Genomic DNA, 23,121 nt, shown 5'->3' with positions numbered 1-23,121 from the left:
CTCAGTGACTTAGCACAACGTCCTAATGTTTGGGTTAGCCAAAAGATTGTTTCCATCCTGCGATTCATTAGGTCCCCATGGTACCTCCACTTCCTTTCTTCTAATACAATTACAAACTATATTAGTTTTCAGTATTTTGATAACCTCTTAATTGATGTCCTGCTCAGGAAGTTGTTCTCTGGCCCCTAAAAAACAGTGATTCTTTTTAATACCTAAATGACAGATATTATACTTAAAATTCTGGAACATCTCTCTCAATATCCATAACCTTCATATTCTATTCTACATTAGTTCTGTGTTTGTATTTATGTATGTATAAAAATAAATTAATACATACATATACACTCACCTAAAGGATTATTAGGAACACCTGTTCAATTTCTCATTAATGCAATTATCTAACCAACCAATCACATGGCAGTTGCTTCAATGCATTTAGGGGTGTGGTCCTGGTCAAGACAATCTCCTGAACTCCAAACTGAATGTCTGAATGGGAAAGAAAGGTGATTTAAGCAATTTTGAGCGTGGCATGGTTGTTGGTGCCAGACGGGCCGGTCTGAGTATTTCACAATCTGCTCAGTTACTGGGATTTTCACACACAACCAGTTCTAGGGTTTACAAAGAATGGTGTGAAAAGGGAAAAACATCCAGTATGCGGCAGTCCTGTGGGCGAAAATGCCTTGTGGATGCTAGAGGTCAGAGGAGAATGGGCCGACTGATTCAAGCTGATAGAAGAGCAACTTTGACTGAAATAACCACTCGTTACAACTGAGGTATGCGACAAAGCATTTGTGAAGCCACAACACGTACAACCTTGAGGCGGATGGGCTACAACAGCAGAAGACCCCACCGGGTACCACTCATCTCCACTACAAATAGGAAAAAGAGGCTACAATTTGCACAAGCTCACCAAAATTGGACAGTTGAAGACTGGAAAAATGTTGCCTGGTCTGATGAGTCTCGATTTCTGTTGAGACATTCAGATGGTAGAGTCAGAATTTGGCGTAAACAGAATGAGAACATGGATCCATCATGCCTTGTTACCACTGTGCAGGCTGGTGGTGGTGGTGTAATGGTGTGGGGGATGTTTTCTTGGCACACTTTAGGCCCCTTAGTGCCAATTGGGCATCGTTTAAATGCCACGGCCTACCTGAGCATTGTTTCTGACCATGTCCATCCCTTTATGACCACCATGTACCCATCCTCTGATGGCTACTTCCAGCAGGATAATGCACCATGTCACAAAGGTCGAATCATTTCAAATTGGTTTCTTGAACATGACAATGAGTTCACTCTACTAAACTGGCCCCCACAGTCACCAGATCTCAACCCAATAGAGCATCTTTGGGATGTGGTGGAACGGGAGCTTCGTGCCCTGGATGTGCATCCCACAAATCTCCATCAACTGCAAGATGCTATCCTATCAATATGGGCCAACATTTCTAAAGAATGCTTTCAGCACCTTGTTGAATCAATGCCACGTAGAATTAAGGCAGTTCTGAAGGCGAAAGGGGGTCAAACACAGTATTAGTATGGTGTTCCTAATAATCCTTTAGGTGAGTGTAGATGGATGGATGTATGCATAGATGTGGAGCTAAATATATATTTATGCTTATGTGTACATCATATGATACTTTACCTGATGTCTGCTCAGATTCTTGTTAATTTCATCTCCCGGTGTTTGCTCAGTGGCAGTGATGTGGCTCACTGTAGACGTCTCGGAGTGAAAGCCTTGCTCATGCTGCCTGGCTCAGTGTGAAGAGTAGTTTCCAGTGAGTCAAGAGAGTTCACTGCCACTAGAGAGAATATTACTACTGACAAATGGACTTTATTTGACTAATTCAAACTCCTGTATTCCTGGCAAAGCATGGAGTCTCTTATGGCCTGAAACTCATTTCACCATGGCTGATCAGCAGTGTGGTGCCGGTTTTAGACGGGTTCCTTTCCACTTCCAGCTGAGACTTTCACGTCTACGCTTTGAGTTTTATTTATTTTATTTCATTTTATTTTAGGATTATTTAAACAAGTGCTTTTTGACTCTTCTCATCTAAATCCCAGTTCCTGCATAGGAGACACAGAGACTGTTCTGTTTCAGTCGTAAAACACACAGCTTAAGGGCTAATTCAGAGCACAACAAAACAATCTGGCACCATGGGGAATTGGTGTTCGAGACACTGGTCCAAGGTTACTTATGCTCAACTAACCTAAAAACTAACCTAAAATTATACGCAGCGTGATTCTGTAGCAACTATCCTAGAAAGGTGTATGATATTTACATTGTGCTGGTTCTCTTCAATTAATTGATTTGGCACTAATCAGGATGGGGTCAGGTTTTCATTTTCAATCATTTTGAGAACTTTCGTATCATTATGCAAACACATTTTAAAGTTAATTCAGTTCAGTCCAGCCTTTTCAGTGTGTTTGAATGAGGTTGTTTGCCATTTTGCAGCTGGTTGTATGCTTTAACACTCCTCGCCCTTACATTAATTATTTAATTGACATTACTGAGCACAAAAGTGTGGAGATTTTTGATAGGGTTAGATTGAAGAGCTGTCTGAGTGTTACATAGTGAACCTGTGTGACAGATTTGTAATGATCAGTGGATACCTGGTAAAACATAATGACTGGAAATCTCTGTTGAAAGGGGCAGCAGATATTGTATCAGGTGTTGTATAGTATTAACTACAACACTGCCACGTGTTTTCTGTATCTGTTAATGCACTCGATCAGTGTTGTATAAGGCTTGGTATTTTTTTACAATGAGAAAAAACTAAAACACCTAACAAAAATAAAAATACAAAATAGTAGCTCCTTTCCATCCATTGGATTTGGTATTTAGTTTTCTTTTGAGTTAAAATCAGTGCAGTACAATTATAAGTTGCTTAGAGAAAAATTGTGAGTGGGCTGATAGAAAACAGAGGAAGGTCAGAATGACCCTAATTTATCCACGTCGCTGCTGTATATCACAAAACATTCAGTATTTATGAAGAGTCTTGTGAAGCCCCACTTGTGTTATGAAAAGCTGCAATGTTTACATGATGCATGTTATGTTATAGAAAATAACATTTATAAGAAGCGTAGGAATCATTTCAACTGTTATTGCACATTACTAACAGGATTGTCTCCGGAAGTGAGTGAGATTACGAACTACACGCTAATAACACAAACTCAAATATTTTGGTGTTGAAATCCAGAATCATAAACATAGTCTGTCTGGTGACCATTTTACTTAGTAAGTTTAAGCACTTTTGAACTTGCCAAAGATCCATTAGGTCCATCCAGATCCATTATTGAATGATTACATTCAGGACATACACAGTGTGTGTTTTATCCTGTAATTATACATAACATCACACACTCATGTCCCCCCCTGCTCTATGTTTGGCAGTGTGATTTCACTTCACTAAACTATAAAGACCTCCGGAGTAACAAGAGCATCAATGAAGATATGAAAATACTTACAAAGCTTTGAAAAAAAAAAAAAAGCTTCAATAAGATTATTACACTGACACCTAGTGTTCACTAATGCCATTCCCTCAGCCATGACGATGGATCTGTAATTTTCTTCACCTGTGGCTGCAGTCTACCTTTGTCCCTGCGCTGTGATAATGTGCACACAACCTGGGGTCACTGCAAGATAACAATCAGCAATATCACACCACAACAATGTGAGATATTAAATTAATGGTTTGATCAGACTTTTATATCTGAATGTTTTTTTGTTACTCTAGCAGACATAATGTGTGCATCGTTTTAGATTACATTAATTTTAAAATATTTTTTGATCTATAATTGTAATTAGAATGTAGTATAACACCTTGTTTTATTATTTTCTGTGAAGAAAAATATTGTCTTTGCAAATATGTTTTGTTGTTCTTCCTATTAACACCACACACCAGTGTTTCATAAAAACTCATATATATATATGAATAACATTTTCAAAGACTTGCTTGGTTGTTTAATATGTAGTTTGTTGCCTTATATTTACAATGTGTATTTTAGCAAGAATAGTTTCACTAAGAATTTGAGTTATAACTGGTGAGTCCAATTAAAAGATGTTTAGTTCTTTGAATTTTTGTTTTCTTTACTTATGATGTGAGTGTATGAACCCAGAAACATGACTGTGCTATGTTTAAAATTGACTTATCATTGTTTGTGTATGTGTGTGTACATATATATATATATATATATATATATTATACACACACATATATAAGTTTTCCAAAATTCAAAGCTTCTTTACAGATTATTTCAATTTAAAAACCTTTTTTTTTCTGCATAAAACATGCAGTACCATCATTAGTTACTAAACATTTAAACATAACTTTGGGTTCTATTTAAGCAGTCTGTGAGTGACAAAATTAATCCTCTTAGTGAAGTTATCGTCTGCGTTCTGTAAACGTTCCAGACAGGTGAAAGGGCTGTTTGTAATAGAGAGTAAAATGTGATTAGATCATGAGCAAAAAACGTCCCAAGGTTTTAATTGAGGTCTCGTTATTTGATTGACTGCTAGTGTGGCCTACTTGTAGATGTCTGATCCACTTAGAAACCCAAACATTACAGTAAAAAGACATCACATCGGGCTGACAAACTGCAAGTGAATCAGAGTTCACTTGGCTGTTCCCTCAATGCCAGGTGCAAAAATTGGCTGGAATTGCTCTAGTAGGCAGTTACTCTGAAGCATTTTCTTAGTCCAGTGTTTTTATCAAGCCCATGAGTGCTGTTTTCTGCAACTACTGCAATTTCTCATCTAATTCTTTTAAGGTAGCCCACCACTGTAAATTAAATTAGTCGACAAGGAAAGCTCCCTCGTGTCTGTGTACATAAGTAATATATTTATGGGTTGGAGTAAAGTGTTCATTGTACAGATCTATTCAATTACAGTAGCCAGCTGGTAAAATGTAGTTCATGGGACTAGATTATGTATTTTTCTTCCTTCCATGAAAACTATCTTTAATCATTTTGCAATTTGGAAATCAGTCTTTTTTAAATAATTACATCTTGATTTATTAGGCCCATTAGTGATTTGGGAATAGTGTAAGTGTAAATACATACATATTGGTATCTTCTTACTTCCTCTTCAAGTCCCCATCAAGATCAGGTAACTTGTTAAAGCACAGAGCCACAGAGTAGTTTTATTTATTGGCTTATTGACAAAGTTATGGTGAATTTAAGAAAGAAGTACGGCCTTGTGTTTGGGCCGGCAACTAACAAAGGGACCTTTTGGATGTTGGATGCTGCCCATGAGCATTAGGAATGTACATGGCATGAAAAGCAAATCTGGTAAATACATTACCATATCTAGGATTTTATATCTGCGTCTCCGCTAAAAATTTTGTCAAAAAGCGCACAGCACCAACACATAGGCAGCATCTGTACGGATTCATCTCTCTGAGCTCTGGCTACGTGTATTTTTGTCTCATGTTTGTCTGGCTGCTTTCTGGCCCCTATACCAAGCCTTGCACTTTAATAATTCAGGCGGCATATTGGGTGGTCGTCGCTTCTGCCAGTGATGCACCAGGTATGTTTAATTTTAAGATTTATTTATTTACAATCAGGATAAATATGCAAAATGGAAAGACAAGACCATCTCCTTTTACAGTTTTCTCTCTAAGACGCTATTCATCTTCGGAGGAGGGGCAGTGTACAGGACTGGTAGGCTGTGGTCAGTTTGCTTGGCAAGGTCTTCAAAATCATGAAAGGAACTGGCAAAGTTAACCCTGTCTGCTTAATTCCCAGTACATAGACAAGGGCCAGAGGGCATACAGGGGAACTAATGGTGGCAGATTCAGGACTGAATTTAGGAGACACTTGTTGGCACAAATAGTGGTGGTCTATGGAAAATATGACCCAATCATGTCATTTGCTTATTCACAGTAATATTTGTTTATTGGAACAGATTGGAGAAGTTTTAAAGTATTAGTTACCAACAGTTACTACCCAGAGCAGCATGATGGACCAAAGTGACTGCTTCTCCTTAGTCCGCTTTCTTATGTCCTCACTGTGCCTTACTGGGGCTTGCTGGTTCAGTTGATTGCTGCATAAATGGCTCTTCTCATGGAACAAATGAAGGAATGAATGAATGAATTTATACAAAATATGTGTATTCAGAAATGTTTTATTTACTGTTATAGTGAGAGGATATTTTCAGATTTTTGTAGGGTTTCGTCTAAATGTCCTAGGAATATTATTATTATGGCACCTAAACTCAGTATTAAAATCTATGGATGCCTACTTAATATTTCAGTTCTGTGACCAAGTAGGGATCCACAGAATTTAGCAGTACCTTAAATCTACCCAATCTCTATGATTATCCAATTACTCACCGCCCCCCCCCAAAAAATATATATATATATTCTGCAGACTAAATCGATATCATTCATTTCCTGTTTGAGAAATTACACACACACACACACACACACACACACACACACACACACACACACATATATACAAATTTAAAGAGATGCTGTACATCCATCAGTGGTTCGATAAAGGCTGCTGTTTTTCATTATTGTTAGTTTCGACGCAGTGTTTTCTCTTTTGTTTTGATTCTGTTTTTTTCTTTTGCTCTCACTGGACATACAGTGGTATACAGAATTGTTTAATACAAAGATTTTACAGTCGTATTATTGGTATATGATTAGTATGCCTATTCAAAATGACAGAGTTTTCTTTGCGCCGGTAATGTCAATGCACGCCGTCGTTATAGCTTTACACCTTCTTTTTCGAAATCCCTGATTTGCACAATTATACTCTTACAGCATGATTGCTGCTTTCATCAGACTGTCAGCTTTGGTAAAGAAATCTCTTGAATGCTGAAGTCGTCCTGTGTTAATCTGCACAATGTCAAATGATCTGCACAAAGAACACCTCATCTGGATGCTATTACCTGTAGGATGTGCAAACTTGTTCTTGTCTGGTGAAGGTTGATATCCAGTGTTAAACAAACTGAGCTGATAAAAAACATCTGGGGATTGTCTGCATAGATCAAATTTACTATATTGTACATGTCAGAGCATTATGTAACCTTTTGCAGGCTTTCAGTGAGACCATACGATTTGATTAATATGAAATCCAATCATGGAAATGTAGCCACTCATGTCAGTCCAGCTATTTAAATAATCTTATAGACTCTATAAAAGCTTATAATATAGAGTATAGTTGTAAATTACACCAGAGACAGCAAATTAAGTATGTTTTGATCATTTTGGTCATTGATTGATTGTGTATGTTAATTTAAAAAGGGAGTGAAAAACTATGTCTGTTAGATCTGATGCTGTTTTGGTCAGTCAACAAATTCATGAGAGATTATTACCTTCGCTGCAGGATTAAGTTCAAAGGAAAATCTTTCTCCAAAATGTTACAGCTTAAGTCAACTTTACTGAAGGAAAACATATCTTTGAATGCCAAAAAAAAGAGAAAGAAATATCATTTTCATAACAATAAACCTGAAACAATATATTTATTAGTTCCATACTTCAGTTACAACACACACATCCTGGAGTTAAAAGGCATTGTAATGATTTACCATGGAATGAGTAAGGCATTTATTAATGTTATATAATTTTTGTAATCCATATTTATTTATATAGGTTGACACACATTTAATAATTAATTACATACTTTACATACTCTGCTATACTAAAGCTTTACTTCATGAAATTCAGCAATTTGGCTTCTCCCTTAAACATCTCCTGAAATGGCACTGTGTACTGGTGTCCCAAGGGTAAAATAATATTGTTCTGCTGAAGTGCTGGTCATTTAATTTTAGAGAGAGGGAGAAAGAGAGAGAGAGCAGCAAATGAGAAGACACGTGTAATCTTTTCAAAAAGAAGTAGTACCCAGGGACCCTGTGTTTTTGTAAACATTGATAAGATTCTCTGCCAAATATATACATGTAAATCTCAAACACTAAAAACATGTTTTGTTTAACAGAAATATTTTAAAAACAGCAAGTGTTTTTATTCCCCTATCTGTTAAAGATGTTTATATGTCTACCATTTCATAGCAGTCAGGCCAGTATCTGCCCCCTTTCAGTGGGTACTTTGGCACCAGAAGCATTGTGATTGCAAAATTTTTTGTTTGTTTTCTCTTATACTCTCTAACCATTTTAGGCACATTTTTGTAAGGTTGCTTAAACCCATCAGGAGAAATTTGACAGATGGATTTACTTTGACATCAAGTTTAATCTTGATTGAGGCTTTCTCTTTTTCCCTTTGACTTCTATTTTAGGCACAAAATGCCACAGTGGAAATCGTGGTGGCTGAATGGCTAGGTGTCGGCCTAGAGAAATATATTCATTAACATGCTTTAATCCATTTCTCTTGCAATAACTATAATTCAGTCACATGGCATTTCATATAGGTCTATTTACCAGATTAATTTCAGTATGTGGTTTACGAAAGCTATGCATCTGGTTTTATTACAATTGTCATCACTGGTCATTTACTGAACTACATTTTGCAACCTGGTATTTTTGTTTATTTCTCAGTTTCAGACTAATCTAGTCTTTTTGTGATGGTTGAATTCAATTACAGAATGCCTTTGGAAGCGGAGGACACTTCATTTGGTGTTTCTGCCCCTGCAAGACCACATTTTCTCAGCAATGGAGAGCAATTGTGCTCATAATCAAATACTAGGGGGATTTAAATTATTGCACTGTTAAAAAAACTGATTTTCGTATATATTTTTCATGCATTTTTCAGTATATTTTCCTGATGTTATTTAACTCAAAATGACTAGACCTTTCTGTTTTTAATTGGGGGGTTTTCTTCCACTCATTCATAAATGATTCAAATGTACAATACAAGCCTGCCCCTGAAGTACATCAGAAAGCAGTGCAGTGGTAGTACTGAGCTAGGAAAGGATCTAAATTAAATAGGCTATTTCTTATTACCTTGTACAAAGTCATTCTTGTTTTAGAGGGAAACCAGTGATGTTATAAAACAAGCAAGGAAAGACTTGCACCAACAATAAATTATATGGATGAAATATTTCTAGTTTTTTTTTTTCTGATATTAATGCAAGCTTATTTCAGGCTTGCTTAAAATAAATATTCTAGATGTTTCTAGACAATATAAAGTCACCCAAGGAAAGATTTGTCAGGGTCAAAATGTGATTGGTGTGTCAAAAGGGAGTTTTTATCTGCAAAGACGGGTTGATTTTCTTAAAAGAAACTCTTTGTATTTCTCAGTGACACTCTTATGATTAAAGCATACTCCATGTCAAACGTGCCTTTTAGAATTGACCATTAATCATTTATCATGAAGTAATGGCAGCATGCGCCCATAGCTGTTCACTGGGTCACTTGTGGAACAACACTTACAGACAAACAAAATCACACATTAAAACCAGGTCTTTGTAACACTATAGTAGCTATATTTAACTTTTCCTTGAGTGTAGCATTCTGAAGGACTGTCCTGGACCATGTTTGTGACACTCAAACCCACTCACTGATATCAACATAACTTTCTGCTAACCTAGTCTTTCCAATATATTTGAATACATGCAGAACTAACCCTTCCTTAACCCATATGTACTGAAATTGAGAGATGCAACCCAGGTTATCTTTTGTTTTGTGTTTTTCATAGTAACAAAGTTAAAAGTGAAAGGTACAGATGAGCTAAAAATAAATAAAAGGTTAAAATGCTTTACTGTACAGAACAACAGTGGTCTGGCTGGCAGAGCAGGGCTAGAGTGTCCAAGTCTATTTATACATGAAATATCTGTCTTTTTCTTTTTTCCTGTCCAAAGGAAGTCATGTAATTGATCTTTACAGGGAGGTTGTGACTTGAACACTCCCTTCTCTTCCTGTTGCCTTCTCCAGTGTAATTAAATAATGGATTTGATTTCATAACTTTTAAGTAGCAATAAGGAGGAAATTATGTTCAGCAGACTTGTTTATTTTTCTTCTCTGCCCTTTTCTCACTCAAAAGCCAGCTTTTCTCCTTGCACTAACATGACATGAAACAGCTCATTGAAATCAACGCCATTTGGAAATGCGTCTTAATTAAAAATTACACTTTTAATTAGGATCGGGAGGCTGGTACGTTTCCTTCAACACCAGACATCTGCTTTTGTGCTTGCGTTGTTATAGTATATCCCAGGTTTGTGCCTGTAGCAGCACAAGCCTAGATTCATTTTGCAGAGAGCTGCCTGTATCGCTCTGTTTTTTTCATCAATGCTCAAACATGATGCTGTATTCCTAGATCTCTCAACATAAGAAATTATTGACACAAGCTTCAGTTTATTATTAAGAGTTTTTGTGTGGACAAGATTTATTTTAGATGTCTTTCAATCTTTAAACACAAGCAGCAGTCCCAGTATAATACAGTTTGCCAGGAGAAAGCAGCAGTCTTTCTGCAGACTTTTTCATACAGCTTGTCTTTCTCCACTTCCTTCATCTCTGAGGGTTTCTGGTGTAGTGGGACATTTTTCTGCCAGTTTTGTAGATCGCCGTCCAGATTTAGGGCTTTGATAACACAAGATTCATTACACCCGATGAAATTGCCTCAATTACACATGTTAGTGTGTGGATAATGAGTTTAATTGCATATGATCTTGTATATTTGTTTAAATATTTGATGCTAAAGGAATTACATTATTCCACACTGTAGTGACTGTGGTAGCACCTACCTTGATGTGCATACGTCTCCTACTATAGAACAAGAGTGTATAAATATTCTACTTGTCTGTTTTTCAAATCATGGTGAGTGAGTGAATGGCATCATGTGTATGTACTATGAATATTACCGATTTATTTCCTAAGGTTTGCATGCTGCAGTGACATTTCATGACCTTACATTACTGTGAATAATTGCCTCCAGTTACTATGTGGTTGTCCATAGGCAGTAACCATAATCTTCCAGTAATACACTGTTGGTAAACAGGAAAGCGCCGTGACATGCCAAGAAAAAAGGAACAGAGAAACTCAGACCACAGATGTCAGTTAAGCCTGAAGAGAAGATGCCCAGAACATGAGCAGTAACAATGACTATGGCCTTGCGGGATGTTTAAACCGCTGCCTGTTGTGCCATGCTGGTGTGTGCCCTATGCCTCCCACTGTCTGCACTCACTGTCAGTCTGTTTTGTACACTTAACTGTCCTCTGCAAACACAACTCTTTTGCAAAGTACACAATTTCTAAAATAGTCCAAAGCCTGATAGCTGAGGCATTCCAGAATTGTAAAACAGTCCTTCATACAGAAGCAGCAGATAGTCAACAGTCTCCAGCTATGGGATAGAGCCCACACTGATTCCACTGTTCTCTACAGATGGGCCCGTCCCACGAGGAAAAGGGAAAGGAAAACCCCAGTAGCAGTCTCCAATTTTAGATATTTTTAGACAACTTCAGTTTGTGTAGTAAATTAGTCCAATTATTTAAATTATTATTAAATGAAACAGCGACAACCAGGTGAAATTAGCATTTGAGGGGATTTCAAGGGTGTTTTTCATTTCGTTTCAATCTTTCTACTTTTTTTTTTTTTTTTTTGGTTACAATAAATATGCCCCCAATAAGATCATCACTGATGTGTGTGTGTGTGTATGTGTGTATATATATATATATATATATATATATATTACACACACACATTATATACATAATTATGTACATTATTTATATAAATTAGTTTTGCAATATTTGTAATCTATTCAAACCCACAAGTTCAACAGGCATTGTGCAGAATATATCTGAGGGTTGCGCATTGTGACCAGCAGAAATTATTTTTTCTCCTATTGAGTTTTACACACACACACACACACACACACACACACACACAGACTTACATTTTTTGTCAGGACAGTGCTTCCAATAATATGGTGATTACGGATGAGGAGCACAAGACACTACTTATGTTTTCCCCAAACTATCCCTTGATGAGTCAAATGAATTAGTGTTTGGATTTGAAAATACAGGATTTTTTTGTTTTTATTTGTCTTTTCTCACTTCTGTCAGCTCTGAACTATGAGGTCAAGGAAAGAACTACCACCTCCTGTAATCACTTTTCGCAACATACTGATATATCCTCAAATCATGTTTTTATCAGTATCTCATCTTTTCGATGTGTATTAGGTTTTCACAGCAACACACCACTAGATGGTTTTAAAGTACGAAAGTGCTCAGAGCATGTTAAATATGCCCCTTCTGTGAATCTGGACCAGGCAGTGTAAGTGGTTGCATTCATGTTTATCGTACTTTGAGAAGCACTCAGCACCTGAGAATCTCCCTACCAATCAGCGAGTTAAATTCAATGTAGTTGTTTTGTTCCCGCAGGTCTCAATAATGTATCGAGCACTGTGTTCATTTATGTTAAATTTAAAATATAGATTTCATAAATCCTCTCATATTAAAGAGGCACATATTTCTAAGGAATTGTAGTGAGGCAAACTCTGAGTGTTAAATAAGAATCAGGGAAGTTAATAAAAGCATGCTGAACTGGAATGCTTTCAATGCTGGAAGCCTTAAGACTTGGCTGTGACTTTTATCTGCCATTCGTGTCATTTATGACACAGGGTCTTCCTGGTTAAACTAATGAGCATAAACCGTTTAGATGTTAGTCTGCAAGCCGTGAAGTAAATTGCATGACAGATGTGATGTGCCAAAAGCCTGTAACATTTCATTAGCTGTGTATTGTTCAGAAACTGGCAGGAAGTATACCTCTTGCTGTACCTCCAACACACAGCACATGTGATAGAAATATGTTAATGTTAACCAGAAGTGCAGCCGCCCAACATAAGGTGCAGAATTCCGGATATCATTAGCTTCCGGCTGCACAGCCAGTATCTTTGAGAACAAAAGATTTGTTTTATACAGTTTAGCATTCTCTTACATTCACGTTGACTTGATTAATGTACCATTTTCCCTACTTGGGAATTCCCTTTTAGTGTACCCCAATGAAGGCAATCACTGAAACTTGTCAGTACAGCTAATTAATAAAGGCTATTTCTTTTTAAATGATCTCCTGAGTGGTGCTGAGCTTTTTTCCCCAATAATAAGACTATTTTGCTTCATACACCTCAGCGAGTTTGAAAAGTTGTGCCAGTTTTTTTGCAGGAATTCCCTTTTAAAAGGCAAATAAATCTGTTATTTCAGCAACTCATTCATACATCACTAGTCAGCAAAAAAATCTGAAAACTATTTTTGATGTGCATATGGGCTGCTGAATTTATGAAATGATAATGATGCCAGCACTCCCATGATGGATATTAAATAAACCCTCGCTGCCCTGGACATGAAAGAGAATTATTTAATAATTGTGTATATTTAAAATGCTGAAATTATGTTTTTTTCCTTTTAGCCATTTTGCATTTGCTTAAAAAAATAAGTCTTTCCGTGTGACTCAGAATGTGTCCATTTCAAATATTTATATTTTCACAGATTTAATTTCCAAAGTATTCTCTAATATTTATCATATTTTTTAAACGGCCGTAATCACTATATCAAAGTGTGTTTTAAAAATATAGGTCTCCTCCATGTGGGCTGGCTCAAAGTATGTAGAGGGAAAAAGAAAAAAAAGCAATCCGTTCAGCGCTTTGGCTGTAGTTCAGCTCACTCATCTGTGAGACATACCAACAGAGGATGGAAAAGGCTCACCGGCTGCAGTGTGGGTGTTCTCTCTGGATTGGCTGTGATGTCAACTGACAGAACCCAGAGAAAAGGAGGCTTACTGTCTCTGTCCCTCACACACTGTTGGCTCCAGTGCGCTCGAGACGACCAGCTCCAATACCCGGAGACCGTCTTCCCCTTCTATTACATTGTCTGCCTATAGTTTAATGAGAATAATAAATGTAAATTCTCCCCAGAAGGGGAAACTTTGAAGCACAATCATGCCATTGTTTACGGTAGGCAAGCAGAAAACCAAGCTAACCAGAGCCTTTATGACATTTTAATAACTCTAATAAACAGTGTGTGGTCTTTCACTTGGGTCTCAGAAAGATCTGATACCCTGTCAGTATTTTTATATGGTATTATATTATATAAAATTATATTAGATCATATCTTATCATATATTATATTATAGCATCAGTTGACAAAAGTATTTGGACACTACCATTCACAGTGACTTGGGGTTCTCTCTGATGATTGTATGAAGGCAATGGTATCCATGCCAAAATGCTGAGGACTTACAGTTATTGGGAGAGCCCAGTTGGTCAGGTGTCACATGTAAAAATTTCAGTATGAAAACTATGAGCTTTGACGAGACAAATAAAGACAATTGTGAATGAGGTTGTTTGGACAAGCTTCATGGAATTGGATACTAAGCCAAATCTACTTTCAGCATACTCAAAGACACTGTGTGAAAAAACGTAGGACAACCGTGAGAAGAATCTGTAAGCCAATTGTTAGATCACTTTTTTATGATTATAAAACCGTATCAGAAGGGTGACCTATATTGGTTTTATGTTTAAAGAGACCAAATATACATCAAAAAGCGTTCCGAACAATCCATGAAGATTGGCCTTTTATGGTTTTATTCCATTAAACACTACAAGTACGCATCTCTGCCACATAGTCATGTACTGAAATACAACCAGCATCCAAAATGGCCTTGTTAGTTTGACATGTCAGAAAAAGACTAAATGAGAGTTTACTTAAAAGGGGGTAAATTCAGAAATGAGCCATGATGCTTCAACAAAAGAGGTATATCACCTGGACCGCTGATTAATGGACAAAACTGATTGGTTTATTTTGTTTCTTAGCAGATGCCTGTATCCAGGGCAAATTATAATTGTTACAATACATCACATTTTTTTTTTACATACAATTACCCATTTATACAGCTGAGCTTTTACTGGAACAATAAAAACAGTCCCTTGCTCAAGGGTACAACAGACGTACCCCACCACCTGCGACTGAACCCATGACCCCCCACTCCAGAGTCTAAAGTCAGTTGCATAAGATCTTCCTTATAATGCCTGATTCTGTTTGTGTTTTATTATATTGTATTGTCTCTCCTGGGACTGTCCTCATAAGCATGACAGTTGTTGATATATTTCATCCTGATTACATTGTCTCCACTGTTATATTTGGCAGTGGACCCATTATGGTCTGGAGGTGAATGTCATCTGCAGTGGTTGGAAAAACAAATACAAATATGTTTTATTCATGTATTTATTTATTTAGTTTTGTTTTGTTTTTTGTGAATGTTGATAGAATTCTAGAACCTGAGCAAATAGAAACATTGAATTGCAGTTTTCTCATATACCTATTTTCAGTAGCTTAATGTGCGTTAAAAAAAAAAAGAAAAACTATCGAGGGGAAACCACTGTAATATATAAATATCACAGTTTCTTACCATTGCAAACATTACAGGAGGAACATAAGGTACATAACGGATAGGAAAGTCTTTTCCCACTACCACCTCCCCTGAAACCATAAAAAATCGAAATTTATGGTGCATAAAAAGTGTATATTTAAAGTTTTCTGAAATAATGTTTTATCTATTAAGAGATTAATTACATTTTAAATGGTGTGCTAAATGCTGCTGAAGTGCATCAACGTTGGGAGGTGGCCAGACCAAAAAGATGATATATTTATATTCTGGAGGAAGTTGAGGCAAAATATTAATTGGAGAGCTGTAGTCTTTAACTGTTAAACAGCAACACCTGTGTCCTCCTCTCTGACAGGGAATCTGTTTATCTGTCTGTGTGTGGGTAGCTGTAAATTACTGGGGATCCGGGGAGAGGCTTAACAAATCAGCTGTAAGAATATTGAAATCTGTAGGCAAGATTTAAAAAAGAAAACAAAGGAAACTATTTTCATTCATCCATATTCATTTTGGAAAAGTACAGATCCAACGTGTGTGTCCATGTGTGTGTGAACAGATAGACATCTATAAACAGAGATAGATAGATAGATAAATAGCGAGCTATTTTAAATGCCTGATCTCTGTGAATGCTATCAATAATTTCACAAAAAATACAAAAGAATCACGAGAACTGTGATACCTGTACTTTTCCACTGCACTACAAGGTTTGTTTCCAGCCTGTTTGCCCACTGGAGTATTTATTTGTCTGATTTAAAATGCCTTAAAGCTTGGAGTCCTCTTTTTATAGTTAGTTGTTTTATAATGAAAATGTCATAGGAGTCTCTCTCTAGCTTGGATGCTCTTCCGCCCCTCTCCCTCACTCACTCCACAAATTCCTTTTTATATAAGTTATTTGTTTTGTTTACTTTGAGACACTCAATTCTGTGAAACATGCTTTTTAAAGTGTGTTATGTTCCACTTCCCTTAATGTCAAATTTAATTTTGAATGCAATAATTTGTTTGGATTATCTGCTAAGGATACACATTAAGTTGTTTTATTTGATTTGCTCCAGTGAAACCGTCTTGTGTGCGGTGTGTCTAACCACCGAAGCCTTGCAAGGGTTAAATAATGATAGTTTACAGTCTTTTAAAACAGTGTGCATGGTAATTGAGGCCAGTACACTAGATTCATAGGTTTATTTTTGTAGAAATGTTCTTATTAGTTTATGCAGTGCAACTCCAGTCCTTTTTTGTAACGTTTGTTGTTATTTCCTCAGAAATGTGCACATATTTTAATCATCAGTAGCACTGGGGGATAATGATTGTGAAATACTCCATTATTTATACCTGACCGTGCATTACAGATACAAATGTCTTCTTGATTTTTAAATATGCCAGCTTTTGAAAGGAACTCATGTATTTATTTCTAAAGGAATGTTTTTTATTATTATTATTCAAGAGTGACAGGTAAAAAAAATACAGTTATTTAAAACTGTGTTTTTGTTCATGTCAACTAGACATTATCAATGGCAGAATATGAGGCTCGAGTATTGTATTGTATATTGTATTAGTGCCTCCAACAGACTGGCACTTTATTCTTTCATTTACTTTCAAGTTAGCATTTCATTGAAAATTGCCATGCTTAATTTAAGAGAATTAATGCATACCAAATTTGGATCTATGTTTTAATTTATATTATCCTTAGTTTTACTCTAGTTATACAAGCTGTTCCTTCGTAACTTAAAAAATAAAAATACAAAAAAAATACCGGTGACCATTTTGCACTCAACCAAATGACTTCCAAATATTTTCAACTCTTATTTCAGTCAGCTGCCAGTTTAGTCCAAAGAAAAATACACTTTTGTCTAGAAACCGGTGAGTTAAAAATATCAGTAAACTAAAACTGCACACGATTCATAGAGCAGGGCTCACTTAATTCTTAGGCATTCATTTTATTCACTGATTTACATGTGGACAGCTATCATTTTGTGAGAAAGGTGACATTGATTAATGAGGTGTTATGGCTCTTAAGCAATAAAAAGAAATTACAACTCGACTGGAAGGGCATTCTTCATTTAATGTTTTTTTTTCTTTCTGTCTTTACTGGAGGTTTTAAAGATTGTTTCCATATGATTGCAACATCCCCCTTTTTCGTCAGTAACATAATACAAAATTAAGAGATGAATGAAGTCTTTGCATTTTATAAAAAAAAAAAAAAAAAATGTTGCCCTGGAGTGAAGTCTGCTGTGTAATGACAGTGGTCTTCTCCCTTTACAGGAGAAAGATGAAATCCATGAGCTCTCCGCTGACAAGAATTCCTTGTGATAGTCCAGATTGGTCTATCATACAGGCACATTGATTTATTCAGCTGCTTTCTTGCACTCAGTCACTCATTACTTACATCTGTATTTCACACTGTATGTTTTAAACACACAGTAATTTGCATTTATCCTGTGATCTGAGTGCTGTATTGCTGGACTGCATTATCAGAAATAGTTAACGGTTTTGTGTGCGTGCAGTCATCATGGAAAAAATATGACTGCAGTCCAATGTAATGATTTATGGACTAGATCTCATGCCCACTGAGCCCCAGCCAAAAAAAAAGTCACTCTCTTTCCCCCTGGAATATTAAAAACAGCTACTGTTGTTGTTGATTCAAACGAATCTGAGTATACTAAGTTCATGTTGTACCAACATATGAACTTAGATTAATAATTTAATATTATAATAAATCCAAGGCACTTAATAGTATCATATAATGAATTTCATAAAATCATTTCCAAGTGAAATTGTGTATTTCCTAAAGTTTCTATAGTGTATGCTATATAGACACACACTAATTTATTATCAGTTTGTACTCAATGTAAATTGAAGATGATGCAGTTCATTACATTCAATTAAATCAGCTTAATGCTCCATCTGAGGTTTATATAGACAGTCTGCTTAAACATTTCCTGTAAGTCAGAAGTTAGTGATTTTTCATACATTATATGTATGCAAGAAATTAATAATGTTTGAAATGTTTGAGACATTGTATTATTTATTTGTAGCTACAGCAAGCAGCAGAAGTGTCACTCCTAAGAGGTGCCCGAGTGATTTCACCTGAAGACATCCTGTTTCTAATGCGCAAAGACAAGGTACAGTTCAAAAGATGGTTTTATATATATATATATATATATATATATATAAACATTTGGAAAGGAAAATTATCTTCAAAATATGATAATAAAATTAGAAAGAAAAAAGTTTATTTAAAATAAATATACAATCTCGTGAACAATACAAATGACTAACAAAGATGTACATAGTTATACTAGAAAACTAGAAAAATTTGGTAATTTAATTTGTATAAAAGTAAACATTTTCATTAAACAAATGTACGTATTTTTACTAACAAAAAACATTTTATCCATTTAGTCCTTTTGAAAACAAAATAATTGTTTTTATAATTTCTCAACTGAACTAGTGAAAAAATGTCATACCACATTTAATTTAATAAGCACGATCATTTAATGAATTGTGTTTTATACCAACATGCCTAAATGCGTTTTCTCAATAAAAAAAAAAAAAAAAAATAAGCTTCTTCCTAAAGTGCAATTTATTTTAGTTAAACAAAACTAAGTATATTCCTAATGAGAAAAGATTTGTACTAATGTGCAATAAACCTGAATTTGTCATGGTTAGTAATTAATAATATAAATAGAAAGTAGAGCAAAGTAAAAACATAAATTAATCAAGTCAAGAATACGCTTTAAAGCTTGTTGAATTTAATTCTCAGAGAAGCAAACCACATTTAAGATGGAAATATATAGATTAATTTATATTATTTTAATGTGGAAATATTAGTCCCAGCAATGTTAGTATTAACTTAGAAATAGTGGTATTTTACCCTTGTGGATTTGCTGAACTCCACGTCTCTCTTGGAGTGTTCGTACTTAATAGCGCTCTGCTTTCTGAAGTAAAGCGTGAAAAGGTTTCCTTTTTGGTTAAATGGAAGAGTTAAAAAGGACAATGCTTTCACTCAAATGTGCTGTACAGCAGCACAGTACTTGTGATTTATTGGTTAGAAACATGCTTTCTTTTCCAGAAAAAAATACGAAGATTGCTGAAATACATGGTTTTCCGTGACTACAAATCCAAAATCATTAAAACCATTGATGAGGAAGAGACACTCGAAACAGGTATTTCATTCATACATAAATACGTGCATACATGTAAATAATCTTCTGGGCAGGCTGGTGAACATTATTATGTATATACATGCTGAACATGCTGATAATTATTTTACATGAATTACAAAACAAAAAAACTTGTTTCTGTCATTAGTTTCAAATTGGCCTTGAAGCCCTTAGAGCCAGAAGTGTTTTCTCAGGCCGACAGTGGAATCATTAATTGACCAGCATCAGAACTGCTGGCTTACAAACCTTGTATTTAATCATGCCTGCTTCTCTAATTCACAACAACAGGAACTCCCATCAGATACAACAGAGAGCCTTCAAACCTCCTTTAGTTCAAACCATGAAAATAAAAAATGTTTTGTTTATCACACAACAGATGATGCACAAGGTTAATCAGTTTTATCATATTTTTGTATGAACACTTGTTTTGCAAAAGGGTTAAATTGAGCCTGAACTGCCACAACCTTTTTTCCTCATTGTATTTTGTTAATATAGTTAACTGCATCCTGCTTTGACACAGTAATGACATCTGATTAGTTGAATTACTCAGGGCTGTGTGTTCAGCATCATGTTTTCAATGGTTATAAAAAAATACACCCCTAGTTGTCTTAACACTGCTCACATAAACATAAACAAGCACCCTCAAAGTCAGATGTAACTTTATCACATGCTGGAATGTAGGCCTTTTTCTTGGGCTGTTTTTGGATCAGTCAGATTGACAAGGTAAGTTAATTGAGGCAAAGTGCTTATAGAAACTGCATTTGCTCACATAAAGAGTGGAGTTAGTTCATAATTCTAAATATCTAATTGTCGTGTACATTCTTTGTAATCATCTCTAAAGGAGAAAAGGCATATTTTTCTTGTGAATTAAATTTCACCATCTAGACGTTATTTTGAATGATGAAGGCCAGCATAATGAATTCAGAGCCAGCCAAGGTAATGTTGTGTGCCATAATCAATCAGTCGAGTTGACACTGGACATAAGCATGATTCATACGGAAGCTCTGGCAAAGAATAACTTCCCCGTTTTTGAAAAGCAGATTATTTGACCACAATAAAAATGTTGTTCATCAATACTGTGAAAAAAAAAAAGTGAAACCGACCTTTTAATTCCATGATGAATCTCATTTGGATATTTTCTCCAGGCCCTCGTGTAACTTGAGCCATGGAATAATGTTAAATGCCGTATTTAGAAAGAAACGTCTGAGAGTCTATCGCGAAGGAGCCCGCATGTCTGTGCATAACTTTTTTTTTTTTTTTTTTTTTTTGCTAAGTAGAATGGTACATATATAGCTGTGCTGCAAAACATTTGGTGCATTGCTTAAATTAGCTCTGGAATCAGATACTGAAAAGAATAAACTTTCCTTGGGTTGATTATTGTAAGTCTTTCCAAGATTATACTTTTTTTTAAGAATGGAACTTTAGAAGTTAATTACTCAGTGGCTGAATTACACATTTACATTGTGTTCGGGTTCAGTAAGTTAGGGGCTTGCTCAAATACACCCTGAATTAATAGCAGCGTATCTTCCTACATTTACTGTATAATGTCACTGCATCTATTGTAAGCCCATTGAATGAAAGCCTTTGATCCATACGATTTTCATTTTTCCCTATTCTTCAAATTATTTTTATTTTCGAATGACTTATATGTCAGACTTACTGTTTAAGCACATGCATATTGTAACTGAAGTACTGTATGGTTCTTGATAATATCGCAAAGCTATTCGTTTTTTTATATTATCATTTGAATCAGCTAGACCCTATTTAAGGGGGCTTCAGTCAAACAGTCCAACAAAACACCGGCAGCCGCCCCTTGTATTTTCTCTCAGCCCCCCTAAAAATAATACAACAAAAGGATCCAAGAATGAAGAAGTAACTTCGCAAAACACTGTCAGCAACACCCACCCTCCCCGGTCCTGGTCTAGAAACGGCCCTGATTTCAATGATCATATGAGCTTTGGTAAGTTGAACAAATGCTTCCATCATATATCAAAAGTTGTTGCTTCTTTGTTTGGTACAGTTGCATTAAAAAATCCTTATGCGTTTCATTAGAGAGTGGTTAAATAAACATATATTGTCCATAATCTAAAATTGACCCAGATTTACTTAATTTACTGCTGTGAATCATTTGATTTTTGTCTTGACCTTTTCGTTTTTTTTTTTTTTTTTTTTTTTTTCTTCTGAAATACAGTACATAAAATACATTTAGGGTTATCAGTCTTTGTTTTTTAGCTCTTCTTTCAGCTTCACACCCCATTTTATTGAGCTTTAGATGAAAGGCACTTCAACTATTTATCCATTTTCTTGTGCCAGAGCTAGAAAATATCTAAAAATAAACATTTGGCAAATAAATATGATATAATCAGGATAAGTATCTGAAATTAAGTGGTATTACAGAATTCCTCTGTGTAATATACCACATTTAGGGAGCTAGTGATGAAATAATGGTAATGAGAATAGTGAGCGCGTTCATCACAACTTCAGTCACTGTTCACTGCAAGCATATGTGTGGAAATCCTATTATGATGTTTTCTATTAGAGGTAGCCGATATGCGGTTCAATGTGAAATGAGATGAATGATTTGGGTAATTGTGTTGCTTGCACACTATCCCAGAATAATTATGAAATTGGTTAGCAAGGAAATCACTGTAGTACCACAGGGTCAGACCCATCTGTTGTGGTCTTCCTGTGGCATCCTTTTTCTGCACACCCCTAAACAATCGTAGTAAAGACTCTTAAAGCCAGTTAAGGCAACTAGTTCCAGACAGCGCACAAAAAGATTTTAAGCAATTGTACATTTATTCCATTACTAGAAATATTGTTTCTAATATATACGTATGGATGTATGTATACATAAAAGTAAAAAGAAACACCCTACGTGGATTTATACAATATAATAAAAGGTTCTAAATAAAAATCGCAATATGTAAGATCGCTTTGTAATTACATTTCTGTTGCTCTTAAGGGTTTTGAAGGTACGTTTCATTTTATTTATTATGTCACTTTCTGTTTTATGTATGGCCAAAAGAAAATATTACTATAGCTGGTAAATTTATATTATACGAACACATCCGCAATTCCTTATTACATTTCCCACAATTTCTGTATCTTAATTTACTTTATAAGTTAGCTCAGAGAATTACATCAACACACTGAAGTAATAGAGGTCAGTACATGCCTTTCTTTTTCTGAACCCCGCTTAAAAATTAAAAGTAAGCTAGTACTTAAAGTTTTATTTTGAAGATAAAGCAATTCTGCAATTAATATTCTCTTGGGGGTTCTTTCACAGAACGATTTCCATGTGTTTTATAGTTATCTTTCATATATGTATATGTGTTTCATTTACTACCATGGTTACTTTGCAAAGAATCATACAAGCAATATATATTCTCAATGAAAACAGATCACAATAAGTAGCTTTTGTGAAGTTTAACAGAGCTTATCCTGTACATGACCCTGTTACAGGGCTGCCAGTCCTCTGGGGTTATTGAGTGTTAACAAATCTCTAGTGCCTGGAAGCCTAATTATCCTCAGAGTGGGTTTGTCGCTTGTAGCACTGTGGGTCCCAGTGCTTGGAGGTGTGCCTGAGGTGGTGTTTTGAATCTGGGATCATGACTGCTGTCAAGTAGATTGATGACTGACAGTCCCTGAGGTTGCTGCAGTAGTGTAAAGGCAGAGTGTAGCAGGGCTGCT

The 23,121-nt window shown here is 35.6% G+C and overlaps 1 protein-coding gene across 3 annotated transcripts in view; it reads left to right on the top strand.

The window, feature by feature from the left end:
• The window catches only part of supt3h (SPT3 homolog, SAGA and STAGA complex component), a 174,984-nt gene that overhangs the window by 105,285 nt on the left and 46,578 nt on the right, over positions 1 to 23,121 (top strand). For all 3 annotated transcript variants that reach the window (XM_066704357.1, XM_066704348.1, XM_066704365.1), the window contains 2 exons: positions 18,301 to 18,387; positions 19,338 to 19,431. In XM_066704357.1, coding sequence (XP_066560454.1) covers positions 18,301 to 18,387; positions 19,338 to 19,431 — 181 coding nt within the window. The remainder of the gene's footprint in view (positions 1 to 18,300; positions 18,388 to 19,337; positions 19,432 to 23,121) is intronic.

The sequence above is a fragment of the Amia ocellicauda genome, chromosome 1, assembly GCF_036373705.1.
Source record: "Amia ocellicauda isolate fAmiCal2 chromosome 1, fAmiCal2.hap1, whole genome shotgun sequence".
In the NCBI taxonomy this organism is placed as follows: Eukaryota; Metazoa; Chordata; class Actinopteri; order Amiiformes; family Amiidae; genus Amia; species Amia ocellicauda.
The sequence above is the reverse complement of the archived record's forward strand: the minus strand, read 5'-3'. Positions and strand labels throughout refer to the sequence as shown.